This window comes from Protobothrops mucrosquamatus, unplaced genomic scaffold, assembly GCF_001527695.2.
Source record: "Protobothrops mucrosquamatus isolate PMUCROS unplaced genomic scaffold, P.Mucros_1.0 scaffold3155, whole genome shotgun sequence".
Taxonomy (NCBI): domain Eukaryota; kingdom Metazoa; phylum Chordata; class Lepidosauria; order Squamata; family Viperidae; genus Protobothrops; species Protobothrops mucrosquamatus.
This window is the reverse complement of record NW_015389155.1, coordinates 21,474-38,985: the sequence shown is the minus strand read 5'-3', so window position 1 is coordinate 38,985 and position 17,512 is coordinate 21,474. Positions and strand designations below refer to the sequence as shown.

At 46.7% G+C, this 17,512-nt stretch overlaps 1 protein-coding gene across 1 annotated transcript; it reads left to right on the top strand.

Annotated features, from left to right (window-relative positions):
* The first annotated feature begins 734 nt into the window (after window positions 1-734).
* Window positions 735-12,342, top strand: SHPK (sedoheptulokinase). Its single transcript, XM_015826497.1, has 8 exons — window positions 735-914; window positions 2,383-2,524; window positions 3,432-3,615; window positions 5,442-5,594; window positions 6,083-6,258; window positions 8,343-8,543; window positions 9,303-9,713; window positions 12,323-12,342. The coding sequence occupies exons 1-8, from the start codon at window positions 735-737 to the stop codon at window positions 12,340-12,342; spliced, it is 1,467 nt and encodes a 488-aa protein (XP_015681983.1).
* Window positions 12,343-17,512: the final 5,170 nt, after the last annotated feature.

Here is a 17,512-nt window from a genome sequence, read left to right as displayed (position 1 = left end):
AATCAAGGCCCAGAGGCTGGCTGCTTGGGAAGGGGGTCTCTGGGGGGTGGTCCTTGGTGTTCTCTGAGCTTTCATTCATTCATTTAATCAGAATAGAGCTGGAAGGGACCTTGGAGATCATCTAGTCCAGCCCCATGCTCAAGCAGGAGACCCTGTACCATTGCTTGGAGGTCTCCACTGTTTCGTCCAAAAACAACACAGGTAGTCCTCGACTTACAACCACAATTGAGCCCAACATTTCTGTTGTTAAGTGAGACATTTGTTAACTGACTTTTGACCTATTTTACGATCTTTCTTGCCACAGTTGGCTGAGGAATTCTGGGAGTTGAAGTCCACAAGTCACAAAAGGGCCACATTTGAAGACCCCTGATCTACAATATCATACACCAGGAACAATATACATACATGTGTTAATACAGCAGTCTCCAACACACAACAGTTACAGCAGGAAACAGAAGAGAGGAGCACAATCTACGGAGCCTTCCTTTTTATACAAAGCTCTTAAAAGGACACAGACCCAGCTGGCTCTTAAAGGGACACAGACCCTGCTGAGTCATTCCCATCATTATATCATAAATCTCACATTACATCAGCTGGTTAGCTTCTAAATCATTAACTTGACAGCTGTGCTTTCCCCCCCCTCCCCCACCCCCCTTTGAGCAGATGCAGGACTGATCTGGTTTCATTTTTCCCGGTGGTGATCCAGACTGCAGGCCTCAAGACAGGAACCTCAGATGGCGCAGGAAAGACGGAGGTCCGTTGGGCTGCCCGCCCCGTGCATCCTGGGCATCGATCTGGGCACCACATCCGTAAAAGTGGTCCTGGTGGAAAAAACGAATAAGGTCCCCACCCTGGTTGCCAGCTGCACCAAGCCGGTGCAGGCCGATGTGCTCATCAAAGAGGCTCAGTTGCGGGTAAGGTGAATAGAGAATAGAGTTTGATGGGACCTTGGAGGTTATCTAGTCCAACCACCTCCTCAAGCAGGAGAACCTATACCATTTCAGATAAGTGACTGTCTAGTCTCTTCTTCAAAACCTCCAGTGATGGGGTGCCCACAACTTCTGGAGGCAAGCTGTTCCACTGGTTAATTGTCCTCACTGTCAGGAAGTTTCTCCTTAGTTCCAGGTTGCTTCTCTCCTGGATTAGTTTCCATCTGTTGCTTCTTGTCCAGCTTTCATCTGCTTTGGAGAATAGATAGATCCTCTCTTCTTTGTGGCAGCCCCTCAAATACTGGAATACTGCTATCATGTCCCCCCTAGTCCTCAGAATAGACTAGAATAGACTAGACTAGACTAGACTAGACTAGAATAGAATAGAATAGAATAGAATAGAATAGAATAGAAATTAAACAGAATAGAATATAGAAATAGAATAGAATAGAATAGCAATTAAACAGAATAGAATATAGAAATAGAATATAGAAATAGAATAGAATAGAGTAGAGTAGGAATTAAACAATAGAATATAGAAATAGAATAGAATAGAATAGGAATTAAACAGAATAGAATATAGAAATAGAATATAAAATATAGAAATAGAATAGAGTAGAGTAGAATAGAATAGAATCTGGAAGGGACCTTGGAGGTCTTCTAGTCCAGCCCCCCTCTCAAGGAGGAGAACCTATAATATCTCAGGCAAGTGACTGTCCAGTCTCTTCTTAAAAACCTCCAGTGATGGAGCGCCCACGACTTCTGGAGGCAAGCTGTTCCACTGGTTAATTGTCCTCACTGTCAGGAACTTTCTCTTTAATTCCAGGTTGTTTCTCTCCTTGATTATTTTCCATCCATTGCTTCTTGTCCTGCCTTCTGGTGCTTTGGAGAATAATTTGGCCCCGTCCTCCTTGTCGCGGCCTCTCAAATCCTGGAATGCTGCTATCATGTCATCATGTTTGAATAACTGGTGGGAAAAGACACCCACCCAAGAAAGTCTCTTCAGTTGTCTTTCTCGTGCGTAAAACATTCATTCTCTCTTCTCGTTTGTCCCAAAGGGGCTTTTTTCAAAAGGCGAGTGGACTTCCTTGTTTCTCTTTGAAGACGTTTCACTTCTCATCCCAGAAGCTTCTTCAGCTCTGACTGGGATGGTGGGGAATGGAAGGATTTATACTCCTTGCAGACAGCTGGTCCTTTGCCTTCTTTTAGAGAGTCGTTGAGGCCACTTGGAGATTTACCTGTGTCCTCAGGGTCACCTGAGTGGTGCAAATGGGTGTGGAGCCTTCTCGGCTGCAGGATGTTTTCTGTTGAAGACAGGCACATAGGCTGTTGCGGACGAGTCTGTTTCTTCTCCTTTATTTTTCCCCAATGTATTCTTTCTCCCACCTAGAGGAAGTGAGGTAAGCGTCATCTCAATTTAAATAAATAAATGAATTCTTTCTTTCTCTCGCAGGAGAACGAGCAGGATGTCCACAGAATCATTGAAGCTTTGAACAGTTGCCTAGTGTCTTTTTCTCCGGCTTTTGTGGAAAGAGTTTGCTGCATTGGCGTTTCTGGACAGATGCACGGGGTGATGTTTTGGGAAGCCGGGAAAGGTAAGATTTAGAACACAGAAAGCAGAATAACACGGTTAGGAGGGACTTGGGAAGTCTTCTAATCCAATCTAGAATAGAATAGAATAGAATAGAATAGAATAGAATAGAATAGAATAGCATAATGAATAGAGTAATAATAGAATAGAATAGAATAGAATAGAATAGAATAGAATAGCATAATGAATAGAGTAATAATAGAATAGAATAGAATAGAATAGAATAGAATAGAATAGAATAGAATAGAATAGAATAGAATCAACCTGGCTTATTTATTCATTTGAAAAAAAAACACTCTTCATTTTTTTTTAAAAAAAACACGTATTTATGTTTTAAGAACTATCAATAGTTCTTTCTAAAGTCAGTGCTACGCGGATTTTGTGTTCCGTCAAAGGGAAGAAAAGGGTTGCGTTTTAAATTGTATTTTATTTTGATTTTGATTTAAATTAATGTATTTCCGTTCAATTCACCTCTGTTACTCAGTGGATCCGTTGTTAAATGAATCTCGCCCCGTTTTATGATGTTTCTTGCCACGGTTGTTAAGTGAATCAGTGCAGTTGTTAAGTGAAACCGGCTTCCCCCATAGACTTTGCTTATCAGAAGGTCATAAAAGGGAATCACGTGACACCCCCGGGACACTGCAACCGTCGTAAGTACGAGTCGGTTGCCAGACATCTAAATTTTGATCACGTGACCACGGAAATGCGGCGACGGTTGTGTGAGAAAAACGGCTATAAGTCGGTTTTTTTGGTGCTGTTGTAACTTTAAATGGTCACTAAACGAATCTGTTGTAAGTCAAGGACTGTTTAGTGCTACACAGGGGCCTTTGTGTGTCAAGGACGGCCGATACAATTCCAAGCATGGTTGTGGTCACTTTGGCACCTGGTGGTCCTTCACCTGCCTCTTCCAGGTTGCACATGGACCGAAAATGGAGGCCGGTGGACTTTTCAGCCGGACAAAGCCAGTCAGCTGATCACCTGGCAAGATGGCCGCTGCAGCCCCCAATTCCTGTCTTCCCTCCCTGCGCCTCAGTCGCACCTCAGCGTGGCTTCTGGATACGGCTGTGCCACCATCTTCTGGCTCTTAAAGAACAGGTAACTCTGCGGCCTAGTGGACAATCCCTTAAACAGGAGCCAGCCATGTGCGGCAGCTGCCAAAAAGGCCAACACAGTGCTGGGCTGCATTAACAGAGGGAGAGAATCAAGATCACGTGAAGTATTAATACCACTTTACAATGCCTTAGTAAGGCCACACTTGGAATACGGCATCCAGTTTTGGTCACAACGATGTAAAAAAGATGTTGAGACTCTAGAACAGTGATGGCAAACCTTTTAGAGACCAAGTGCCCAAACTGCAACCCAAAACCCATTTATGCATGGTCAGGTGCCGGGTGGGCATGGCCATTGGCTGGGTGTGGTCCATTGGCTGGGTGTGGCCCATTGGGTGGGCGTGGCTACGGTGGTAACGGCAGACTGGATGGGACTAAAAAGTTCAATCAATCAATTCCAACTTTGCAAGATCTTTTTTTTTCCCGCAAGAAGTTGAAATTGATTGATTGAACTTTTTTTTTTTTGTACACGGCGGTGGAGGCCTAAAGCGAAAAGGTTTTATAAAACCCAGCTGAAGACCTAGGACTGGGGTGATGGTGCGCGTGCCCACAGAGAGGGCTCTGAGTGCCGCCTCTGGCACCCGTGCCATAGGTTCGCCACCACTGCTCTAGAAAGAGTGCAGAGAAGAGCAACAAAGATGATCAGGGGACTGGAGGCTAAAACATAAAAGGAACGGTTGCTGGAATCGGGTAGGTCTAGTTTAATGAAGAGAAGGACAAGGGGGGGACATGATAGCAGTGTTCAAGGAAGGAAGGAAGGAAGGAAGGAAGGAAGGAAGGAAGGAAGGAAGGAAGGAAGGAAGGAAGGAAGCTGTGGTAGCGCAGTGGTTAGAATACAGTATTGCAGGCTAATTCTGCTGACTGCCGGCTGCCAACAGTTGGGCAGTTCAATTCTCATCAGCTGTAGGTCGACTCGGCCTTCCATCCTTCTGAGGTCGGTAAAATGAGAACCCAGATTGTTGGGGGAAATATGTTGATTCTGTAAACCGCTTAGAGAGGGCTGTAAAAGGTCCTGTGAAGCGCTATATAAATCTAAGTGCTATTGCTTGGGAAGGAAGGAAGGAAGGAAGGAAGATGGGAAGGAAGGAAGGAAGGAAAATGGGAAGGAAGGAAGGAAAACGGGAAGGAAGGGTGGTGACACAGTAGTTATAATGCAGTATTGCAGGCTGACTCTGCCCACTGTCAGAAGTTCAATCCTCACCGGCTCACCGTTGACTCATCCTTCCATCCTTCCGAGGTCGGTAAAACAAGGACCCAGATTGTTGGGGAGCAAAATGCTGACTCTGTAAACCGCTTAGAGAGGGTTGTAAAGCACTGCGAAGCGGTATATAAGTGCCATGGCTAGTGCTAGATCATTTATGCTGGTTTGCCAGATGCCTGAATTTTGATCACATGACTTTGGGATTGCTGTGACGGTCGTAAGTGCAGGGACCGATTGTAAGCAGCATTTTTAAATGCCATTGTAACTTGGAATGGTGGCAAGTAGGATAGCGGCAATTCAACTTTAAATACGGTTAAATTTATTCCATTTAAATTTGACATTCCATTTATACGCTGCCTATCTCCCTGAGCAGACGCTGGTGTTCACGGTTCCCAGGAAAAAACATTTTTTCCCCCAAAATAATTATTTATATATTCCATTTATAGGCCACCCACCTCCCTGAGATGGTCTTGATTGTTCCTAGATCTTTTCTTTCTTTATATATTTGTATAATAGTTTTATGCCAGTCAGTTTTTCCAATAGATGTAGAGTTGTACATCCATCTGTCTGTCTGTCTGTCTCTGAACTGTTTCTATTTCCTCTCTACCTAGGCCAGATTTCCTGGCACCCTACACTGCTGCTGGCACCATCCAGGATTATGTCGTAGCCATGCTGTGTGGCCGGGAGAAGCCACAGATGTCCGTGCAGAATGCCGCCGCCTGGGGATACTTCAGTACCATAGAAAAATCCTGGAATACTAAACTGTAAGTCTGCGGATGGCCTCAAGGGGACGCTGGCCACCCGGTACACCGTTTACACTACGATCTGTGCACTANGGTAGCTTGAAGAAGGGTGGATCAACTCCCAGAATCCCCCAGCCAACATGCTTTAAGATGGGTGGGCTTCCACTCCCAGAATCCCCTAGTCAGCATGCTTTAAGAGGGGCGGACTTCAGTTCCCAGAATTCCCCAGCCAGCCTGCTTTGAGAAGGGTGAACTTCCACTCCCAGAATTCCCCAGCCAGCCTGCTTTAAGATGGGTGGACTTCCACTCCCAGAATCCCCCAGTCAGCCTGCTTTAAGAGGGGTGGGCTTCCACTCCCAGAATTCCCCAGCTAGCCTGCTTTTAAGATGGGTGGACTTCCACTCCCAGAATTGTGCTTATACATTAAGGACGGCCCGTGTTATTCAGCCTCAACACACACACACACACACACACACACACACACACACAATTTCTACTTCTCTTTTTAGTTTGGAAGACTCTGGCTTTCCCATCCGTTTGCTTCCTGAAGTGGTCGATTCCGGAGACCTTGCTGGGGAAACCTGCCAACCGTGGCACCGGGTCCCAGCCGGAACCAAGGTTGGGATAGCCCTGGGAGATTTCCAATGCTCAGTTTACTCTTGCATGTCTGAAGACAGTGATGCAGGTAGCTGCCCCTGAAACCCCACGGAAATGTTGAACTTGACTAAGGCCAAATGCTTCTGCGTGGCAGGAAAATGTCGGCTTGTAAGAGACGCTGCGCTTGGTGCTCTCTGAGCTTTTTTTTTTTAATTGAAAATTTTATAAAATTTTACAATATAAAATTTTATAAAATTTTACAATATAAATCCCCCCTCCCCCAAACCCAACCCTCCATCCCTCCCCCCCTCACTTCCCAGAGCCAATCACAGGATTAACAATAAAATAATCATAATCTAACTAACATTAATCAACTATTAATCTAACAAATCTATAACTTCCTTTAACTCTCTTTTAAAACAAATATACAATTATTAAATACCATAATATTAACATAATTTTAAATATTAAAAATAAAACTAAATAACATTATAACATTATAGCTTGATGGTTTTCTGGCAGACGTTTCATGACCCAACTAGGTCCACAACCTTTTGGGCACCAGGGACCGGTTCCGTGGAGAGAGGTTTTCCCGTGGACTGGAGGGTGCGTGGTTTCGTGTGCTGCCTGCATCCCGCGGATGGGGCTTTGCTTGTTTGCGCGGCCCGGTTGCTGGCATGCCACGGCCCGGTGCCAGTCCACGGACCGGGGGTTGGGGACCCCTGAACTACTTTCCCCGAAAGTAAGGACGACACCAGGGGTAGGCAACCTCGGCTCTTTTATGACTCGTGGAATTCAACAAGAAGCAACGGGTGGAAACTCGTCAAGGAGAGAAGCAACCTAGAACTAAGGAGAAACTTCCTGACAGTTAGAACAATTAACCAGTGGAACAACCTGCCTCCAGAAGCGGTGAATGCTCCAACACTGGAAGTTTTTAAGAAGAGACTGGACAGCCATTTGTCTGAAATGGTGTAGGGTCTCCTGTCTGAGTGGGGGTTTGGACTAGAGGACCTCCAAGGTCCCTTCCAACTACTACTACTACTACTATTTTTTCTTCTTCTTCTTCTTCTTCTTCTTCTTCTTCTTCTTCTTCTTCTTCTTCTTCTTCTTCTTCTTCTTCTTCTTCTTCTTCTTCTTCTTCTTCTTCTTCTTCTTCTTCTTCTTCTTCTTCTTCTTCTTCTTCTTCTTATTATTATTATTATTATTATTATTATTATTATTATTATTATTATTATTATTATTATTATTATTATTATTATTATTATTACTATTACTATTACTATTACTATTACTATTACTACTACTACTACTACTACTACTACTACTACTACTACTATTATTAACTCCCAGAATTCCTGAGCCAGCCAGGAATTCTGGAGCCAAGGTTGCCTACCCCTGGCCTACACCAACCATAAGCCATAACTTGATTTTGTGGAGTGGGCCTAATATAAGCTCTACCCCAAAAATAAGCCCTAGTTTGGGGGCAAGGGGCACCCCTAAAAATCAAGCTAGGGGGGAGGTGGGAGTGTGGAGCTGTCCCACGCGCCCCACACCCGCTTCCCTTGTAGCCAGGCCTCCCCTCACCGGCCCACTTCTTCTTCTGAGGCCTCTTCTGCAGCCAGGCCTGCCTTTCTCAGTCACAGGCCTTTCCAGAAGGCCATTGCTCGGTCCTCGGCTGCTTAGGCCTTCTGGAAAGGCCTGACTGCAAAATCCAGGCCCGAATGGAGCTGCAGAATTTTGGCCCCAGAAGAAGCGGACCAGCTGGGTGGTGCTGGAGGTGAGGTAAGGCCTACCCCGAAAATAAGACCCGGTGCCCCTTTTGGAGGCAAAAAAATTAAATAAGACCCGGTTTTATTTTTGGGGAGACACGGTGAGTAACATCAGGACTGGAAGGAAAAGGGGCTTCTGGAGTGGAGGAGGAGGAGGAGGGCAACTATGGCAAGAAGGATCATAAAAATGGGGCAAAATTCGCTTAACAGCTATCTTACTTAGCAAGAGAAATTTTGGGCGGTAAGTGGAGTGCTATTTGTAAAAATAAATACATGAAATGCTTCGGCACTTGATTGAGTTGAGGAAGGGTTAGGCAGGGCCGCTGTGGAAAACTCATTTTTTTAAAAAGGCAGCCTCATTTTGGATTAATTCTTCTCCCTTTCCTCCCTCCCATCTCCCAAGTTCTCAACATCGGCACCTCGGCCCAGCTGGCGGTCCGCCTGCCGCCCGGGTTCCAGCCTGTGGAGGCTCCAGATCCAAAATCACCTGTGCAATATTTCCCATATTTTGACAACCGGTATCTGGCGGTGGCTGCTTCGCTAAACGGCGGAAACGTGATGGCCGCGTTCGTGAAGATGGTGGCTGGATGGATGGCTGAGCTGGGTAGGGTCTTTCAGGATGGGGATGGGCTTGGCCTAACTCTGGGAAGGCAATCCTTCCTTCCTTCCTTCCTTCCCTCCCCTTCCTTCCTTCCTTCCCTCTCTCCCTCCCTGTTCCCTTCTTTCTTTCTTCTCTCCCTCCCTTTTGTCCTTCCTCCCTCCCTCCTTCCCTCTCTCCCTTTTCTTCCTTCTCTCCCCTTTTCTCCTTCCTTCCTTCTTCCTTCCTCCCTCCCTTTTCTCCTTCCTCCCTTTCTCCCTCCCTTTCCCCTTCCGTCCCTCCCTCCCTCCCTTTTCCCTTCCTTCCTTCCCTCTTTCCCTTCCTTTTCCCCTTCCTCCTTCCCTTTTCTCCTTCCTTCCTTCCTTCCTTCCTTCATTCCTTCCCTTTCTCCCTCCTTCCCTTCCTTCCTCCCCCTTTTCTCCTTCCTTCCTTCCCTCCCTTTTCTCCTTCCTTCCTTTCCTTCCTCCCTTCCTTTTCTCCTTCCTCCTTCCCTTTTCTCCTTCCTTCCTTCTTTCCCTCCATTTTCTTCCTTCTTTCCTTCCTTCCTTTCTTCTCTCCCTTCCTTCCTTCCCTCTTTCCCTCCCTTTTCTCCTTTCTTCCTTTCCTCCCTCCCTCCCTTTCTTGGACTTCCTTGTGGTCGTAAGGCGAGGACTAACCCGTAGACTTCCTTGTGGTCGTAAGGCGAGGACTAACCCGTAGACTTCCTTGTGGTCGTAAGGCGAGGACTAACTCCTGCTCCACCTTCTCCCCTTCTTCCTTTTGCAGGGCTGGAAGTCTCCGAATCCGACGTCTACCGGACGATGATAGAAGCCGGGCTCAGCCAGGCCGAGAGCCGTCTCCGCGTCTGCCCCACCCTCTTTGGGGAAAGACACGCACCCGCCACTCTGGCTTCGGTGACGAACATCGCGGCCTCCGACATGTCCCTGGGGCACGTGGTCCGCTCCTTGTGCCGGGGGGTGATCCAAAACCTGCACGCCATGCTCCCTTCTGGGAACCTGAAGGAAGCCGGGGCCGAGCGGATCGTGGCCAGCGGAAGCGGGCTCTGCCGGAACGAAGTGATGAAGCAGGAAGCGGAGAAGGCCTTTGCGCTCCCCGTGGTCCACGGCCAAGTCGCCGATGCCGCCTTGGGGGCGGCTTACGTGATGCTGAAGAGGAGTCCCCGGAGGGACCTTGGAGGTCATCTAGTCCAGCCCCTTGCTCGGGCAGGAGACCCTGTCCCCCTTTCAGACAAGTGACTGTCCAGTCTCTTCTTTAAAAAAAAACCAACATCCAGGGTTGGAGCATCCGCCAGCTTTGAAGTCAAGCCATTCCGCTGATAAATTAGAGAACAGAATAGAATAACCGAGTTGGAAGGGGTCTTGGAGGTCATCTAGTCCAGCCCCCTCCTCGATCAGGAGACCCTATAGCATTCCGGGCAAATGACTGTCCAGTCTCTTCTTAAAAACCTCCAGGGTTGCAGCACCCGTGACTTTTGAAGCCGAGCCGTTCTGCTGATTAATTGTTCTCGCTGTCAGGAAATTTCTCCTTAGTTCCACATGTTGCTTCTCTCCTTGATGAGTTTTCCCTAGAGTAGGGATCTACATTAACCTTGGGGACGCGATTGGATTCTGAGGTCAATCAGGAATCATAGGATCTTAGGCACAAAGGGCTGGAAGGGACCTTGGAGGTCATCTAGTCCAACCCCCTGCTCGGGCAGGAAACCCTATATACCATTTCAGACAAATGGCTGTCCAGTCTCTTCTTAAAAAGTTCCAGTGTTGGAGCATTCACTGCTTCTGGAGGCAGGTTGTTAATAATAATAATAAGGTCGGAAGGGACCTTGGAGGTCATCTAGTCCAACCCCCTGCTCGGGCAGGAAACCCTATACATTCCGGACAAATGGCTGTCCAATCTCTTCTTAAAAACTTCCAGTGTTGGAGCATTCACAGCTTTTGCAGGTAGGTTGTTAATAATAATAATAATAATAATGTTGGAAGGGACCTTGGAGGTCATCTAGTCCAACCCCCTGCTCGGGCAGGAGACCCTATACCATTTCAGTTACAAATGGATGTCCAGTCTCTTCTTAAAAACCTCCAGTGTTGGAGCACCCACCACTTCTGGTGGCAGGTTGTTCCACTGGTTAATTGTTCTAACTGTCAGGAAGTTTCTCCTTAGTTCTAGGTTGCTTCTCTCTTTGGTTAGTTTCCATCCGTTGCTTCTTGTCCTGCCTATTCTGGGGAGGGTGGGAAGGGACACCTCCCCTTTCAGAATAAAGATGACACCTCAGCAGGAAGGCCGAGAAAGGGCTGCTTCGGGTGCCAAAGTCGAATTCTGCCAGCCGGATGTTTGGGGAATCTCGTTTGAGTCTTAATTGGGAGGAAGTATCCATAGAACGGCAGCGAACCTATGAGGAGGTGATAAGCCGCCTGAGAAAGCCAAGGGAATTCATCAAAACAATTAAAAAATGAAAATTAGAATATTTCGGACATGTGATGCGACACCCAGAAAAATACGGCATACTCCAATTTAATCCTCCAGGGAAGTGGTGGCGAACCTATGGCACGGGTGCCAGAGGTGGCACTCAGAGCTCTCTCTGTGGGCACACGCACCATCGCCCCAGTCCTAGGCCTTCAGCTGGGTTTTATAAAACCTTTTCGCTTTAGGCCTCCGCCGCCATGTGCAAAAAAAAAAAAGGTTCAATCAATCAATTTCAACTTCTCGCGGGGAAAAAAAAGATCTTGCAAAGTTGGAATTGATTGATTGAACTTTTTAGTCCCACCCAGTCTACCGTTAGCACCGCAGCCACGCCCAGCCAATAGGCCACGCCCAGCCAATGGGCCACGCCCAGCCGGCACCCGACGATGCATAAGTGGGTTTTGGGTTGCACTTTGGGCACTCGGTCTCTAAAAGGTTCGCCGTCACTGCCCTAGAAATTCGTAGCCCCTTCCCACGGCATTGCCCAGGACTCTGGTTTCTTCCGGAATGTGCCGAGGAAGAAGAGCCCCCCCCCTTTGCCCCTAACGTACTTGTCTTTTGTGATAAGTGTCTGGATGAAATTTCAGCACCCAGCATTAAAATGCAACCTAGCGTCGAAGGGAAAGAGAATTTAAAAAAAAAGCAAAAACAAATGAAAAGTGGACCGAAAACAAATACACATTAAACCAATTTATAAGAAAGACGATTTCTTGACTTTCTTTTAGGACACAGCTAAATAATACTGGAGTGCCTTCTCTCTTGAGTGCAATAGTGACGTTACCTAGTTGGGTCATGAAACGTCTGCAAGAAAACAGCTGAGCTTAGAAAACATCCAGGACCCCACAGTCCTCCTCCTCCTCCTCTCCACAAATCCCCCTCCCTCCTAGCTCTGATGATGTCTCCCAGTTGGATCATGAAATGTCTGCAAGAAAACCCCCAAGCTCGGAGTGGGCCAAGGACCTCACAGTCCTCCTCCTTCCTTCTCCTCCTCCTCCTCCTCCTCCTTGCTCTGATGACGTTCCCCAATTGGGTCATGAAATGTCTGCAAGAAAACCCCCAAGCTTGGAGTGTGCCAAGGACCCCAAAATCCTCTCCTCCTCCTCCTCTCTCCTAGCTCTGATGATGTCCCCCAGTTGGGTCATGAAATGTCTGCAAGAAATCCCCCCCCCCGAGCTCGGAGTGCGCCAAGGACTCCACCATTGAACCCTGAGCCACAAAGATTGTCTTCTATTGAGACTGCACGTCTGCTGTTCCATTTTCCTCCTGAAAGTTTTCTTCCCTTGCTAGGGAAGGGTTATGCCAGACATGTCAAACATATGTCAAATTTTTAGGTCATCCCGGCCGGTACTAGAGGGCTGGGCCCGTCAACAAGGGCTAGATGGCACCTGGGAAGGACGAGGGTGCGAATTCTCTCAACCTATGTGGCCTGTCTTTTTATGGCAGACATGTCAAACGCAAGGCCTGGGGGCTGGATGCGGCCCGCGAAGTGGTTTCATGTGGCCCCCGAAGTCATCCTGGAAACAGTGAGGGAACGGCCCCCGCTGCCTTGGCCCTGGCCCAGGCCGGCCGGGAGCCAATGTACACTTTTGTGGTGGCCATCTATGCTGAAACGCATTCAGTCTTAGCTCCACAAGGCCGTCCGGAAACAGCGAGGAACCAGCCCCTGCCGCGTCGGCCCCGCCCCCTGGGTGCATGCTGGGGAGGGGTCCCCCTTTGTGAGGAATGAAGAAATGCACCACGCCTTGGCACTTGCCCCGGTCCCACCCCCTTCTGCCAGAGACCCCCAGATCTGTCCCACTCCTGCCCAGGCCCCCACAGGCACCCTTGACACGAATGATGTAGAGCTGGCCACGCCCACCCAGTAGGCCACACCCACTCCATCCACGCCCACCCAGTAGGCTGCACTCACCCTGGCCACACACCCCCCAGGGCAACTGCAATGCTGATGCGGCCCTCAATGAAATTGAATTTGACACCCCTGGGTTATGCCTACCTTGGTCAAGGGCTTGGGGTAGGAGACCCCCCCTCCCAAACCTAGGATCCCATGAATTTTGGGCCTGGCAATCGAATTCCTGGTGGTTTTTTTTTTCGCTTTCCCCGGTGCCGAGCCAGCTTTTGAACGTGTGAACGTGACAGGAAGTAATTGGATGAAATTTCTTCCGAAACTGCCTCGATGGTCCACGTTTTTTCCAGTAAATTCGGATGACTCAAAAGCAAATTGCAGAGGCCTTGAACAGCTCTGAGCAATTAGCCCGGTCCTTAAAAGCTGTTCAGGTTTTTTGTTGTTGTTGTTTTTCCCTGTGACTTAATTGTGGGAAATTGAGCAAAAAGAAACAATCTCACTGTTGTTTATTGAGCCAAAATAAAAGCCCAGACCCCATTGTGGGTTCCTTTAAGCCAGAAATCGATTGCAATTTTTTTGTTTTTTTGAGCCAATGGACGTATTTGAAGCATTTGGGTGGGCTGCTTCCCAAAATCCGAAGGGGGGGGATCAGAAAAGTCAAAATGGTGGCTGCAACGTGCCCCTTTTTAACCCTAAATCCCCCCCCCACAACACACAGGGAACCTTTTGGGTCAGAAAGCAGTAACTGTTAAAAGTGGCCAGCTCAAATGCACCCATTGCTCAGAAGGCGAAACTGATCAGGTATCCATCACAGTTTTTAAAAGTAAGGAATGGTACACAACAGTGATGGCGAACCTTTTAGAGACCGAGTGCCCAAAAACTGGCCCTACCCCGTTCCACCCCTTACCCCGCCCCCATGCTGCCGGCCCACAGGACCACTCACCACCTCCAGGACCCACTGCAGATCACCCAGGCAGCCCAACAGCGCCATGGCGGCCTCCAGGGCCCTCTGCCCACGCCCCGCAGCATCAACTGCATGCGATGGGGCGTAAGGGCAGAGTCTTGTCTACACTGCCGGTCTGTCGTGTCCTTGGCTGTGTTGCTCTGCGTGGGCCACTCTCCTCCAGGGGGGCTGCTGGTGAGGAGGGGGTCACGAGGGGAGGCAAGGCTGAGGCAACGGCACGGGTGCCCACAGAGAGGGCTCCGAGTGCCGCCTCTGGCACGCGTGCCATAGATTCGCCACCATTGGTATACAATATTCTGAAGGAGATTGATCTGAAAAGATTTATGGGCAGATAGCACAATGTTAGATTCTTTGATGATCTTTTCAGGGCATTTTCCAAATACAGATAGTCCTTTAGAATAGAATATAGAATAGAATATAGAATACAATTAGAATAGGATGGGACGGGATAGAATAGAATAGAATAGAATAGAATAGAATGGAATGGAATGGAATGGAATGGAATGGAATAGAATAGAATAGAATAGAATACTGTAGAATAGAATAGAATAGAATAGAATAGAATAGAATAGAATAGAATAGAATAGAATAGAATAATGAATGGAATAGAATAGAATAGAATAGAATAGAATAGAATAGAATAGAATAGAATAGAATAGAATAGAATAATGGAATGGAATGGAATGGAATGGAATGGAATGGAATGGAATGGAATAGAATAGAATATAGAATAGAATAGAACAACAGAACAGAACAGAACAGAATAGAATAGAATAGAATAGAATAGAATAGAAAGGGACCTTGGAGGTCTTCTAGTCCAGCCTCTTAACTTACAACAGTTCGTTTAGTGACTCTTCGAAGTTACAACAGCACTGAAAAAAGTGTCTTAATGACTGTGTTTTACACTTACGACCGTTGCAGCATTCCCCCCCCCATGGTCACGTGATCAAAATTCAGACGCTGGGCAACTGACTCATATTTATGACGGTCGCAGTGTCACATGATCCCCTTTTGCAACCTTCTGACAAGCAAAGACAATGGCTGGAAGCCCGATTCACTTAACAACCGGGTTACTTACTTAATAGCTGCAGTGATTCACTTAACAACTGTGGCAAGAGGGGTCATTAAATGGGGCAAAACTTATTGAATGAATGTCTCGCTTAGCAACCGTGCTGGTCGTAAGCCGAGGAACTTACCTGTATAAGAAATGAATTTGCAGGGACTTTTCCGTTTTATCATTAGGCCTAAACAGATTTCATATTTCCAATTTCCGACGCAGAACTAATGCCGCATTTCCATCCTGTGTTTTGTTTTCGAAAGAAATCTGTTTGTATTGTCGTGCTTGTTGTGTGTGTGTGTGTGTGTGTGTGTGTGTGTTTTAAATTCCTTGGAGAGTTTTTATGGCTATGTTTTATTTCCCAGCAATATTTTGCAGAGAACTCTGGCAACAGCAAAAAAAAAAAAAAGGGGGGGGGGTTGCTGATATTGTAGCTTCCTTGACAGACTGTGTGAAGTGGAAGTGAGGTCACATCCAGAGATGGTCTGGTTTTTTCCTACAGTTTAAAAAAAAACAATAAAAACCAGACCCTAAAACCCAGTGAAGCTAAACACAATTTCCTGGACATTTCCAAAGCCGTTGCTAGAAGCCAAATTAGCCTTTGTTATCTTTCTCTTCCTGGAATTAAAATTCCAGGCTGTAAAAGATTCAAAACTTTGAATTTCCTATTTCCCAAGAGTGTGCCATATAACAGAATAACAGAGTTGGGAGGGACCTTGGAGGTCTTCTAGTCCAGCCCCCTTGCTCAAGCAGGAAACATATACCATGCCAGGCAAATGGTTGCCCAATCTCGTCTTAAACACCTCCAGTGATGGAGAAGGAAGGAAGGAAGGAAGGAAGGAAGGAAGGAAGGAAGGAAGGAAGGATAACAGAGTTGGAAGGGACCTTGGAGGTCATCTAGTCCAACCCCCTGCTCAGGCAGGTAACCCTATACCACTTCGGACAGATGGCTGTCCAGTCTCTTCTTAAAAACTTCCAGTGTTGGAGCATTCACCACTTCTGGAGGCAGGTTGTTCCACTGATTAATTGTTCTCAAAGGAAGTTTCTCCTTAGTTCCAGGTTGCTTCTCTCCTTGATTAGTTTCCATCCGTTGCTCCTTATCCTGCCTTTCAGGTGCTCTGGAGAATAGCTTGACTCCCTCTTCTTTGTGGCAGCCCCTGAGATACTGGAAGACTGCTATCATGTCCCCCCTCATCCTTCTCTTCGTTAAACTAGACATCCCCAATTCCTACAACCGTTCTCCATCTATTTTAGCCTCCGGACCCCCTGATCATCTTTGTTGCTCTTCTCTGCGCTCTTTTTCAGAGTCTCAACATCCTGGATGATCCATCACTGGAGGTTTTTCAAGAAGAGATTGGACAATCTTCTGTCTGAAACAGTATAGGGTTTCCTGCCTGAGCAGGGGGTTGGACTAGAAGACCTCCAAGGTCCCTTTCAGCCTTATGATTCTATTGTAATCAGTGGAAGGGCTTGCCTTCAGAAGTTGTGGGTGCCCCAACACTGGAGGTTTTTGAGAAGAGATTGGATAACCATTTGTCTGAAACGGAATAGGGCTTCCTGCTGGAGTAAGGGGTTGGACTAGAAGACCTCCAAGGGTCCCTCCCGACTCTGTTATGGCTGTTATTTTGTTAAATGTGTTCGGTTGTTTTCTTCCTTTTGCAAAAAGCTTTACGAGCCTCCTGGGAACAGCCATCATTTCTGAATTTGCTTTCTCCATTATCGTATTAGTCAAACCCAGGGTTTTTCTTCGGAGTTACTGCTTGCCTGTCAAATCTTCCTTGACATGGTCTACTCCACCAGTAAATGATTCCAGAAGAGGGGAAAAAAGCTGATTTATTTTACCCCCCCCCCCCAAGGCAACGCCTAAGGCAGGACGTCCCTCGCAGAAAATATTAAAGACCGTCCAGAATAAGGTGCAGTGAGCAAGAGGCAAACCTTGGCTACCTCTGTAAGTCCTGGGGATTTATTTTTTTTTAAACCAAATTTTGATTTGAAAAATTCGGTCTGGGTTTGGCTAAGGGATGCTGGTGTCCATCACATTCCCTTATCGGAGTGATGCCGTTCGAATTTATCTAATTCTGATCTAGGGGCATAAAGCTAAAAGCTTTTTTAAAAAAAACAGTGAAAAATGGAAAGGGGAGACGTTTTGTATTAACCCAACAATTTAAAAAAAAAATTAAATTAGAAGAGGTTTGCAACCTATCGTTGCTTGGTCGTAACTTGGAGAAGAATGATGGAATTAAGGCAAGCCAAAGCCATCCGGTTGAAAACGAGGTTTAGGCGTTCAGTCCAATTTTTAAGAAAAGACTGGACAACCATTTATTTGTGATGGAATAAGGACTACTGTCCTCAGCCGGGGGTTAGACTAGAAGACCTCCAAGGTCCCTCTCAGACTTAGGATTCTATGATTTTAAACATTTGATGATTAAGACAAAAATGGACCTATTTGTGATCCAATCTTCTGTAGGGATGTTTATTCAAGCTTTTGCAGGCAAACCGAAGAAAGAATTCAAAACGATCGCGTCGTTTGTTTGCTATTCAATGCAACTTAATTTAATTTTTAAATAAGAGGCGTTATTTTCCCTCTTTTCGTGCCGGAATATTAAATGAATATTCCAAACCAAACACGATCCAAAAGCAGAAACGTTTTATTACTG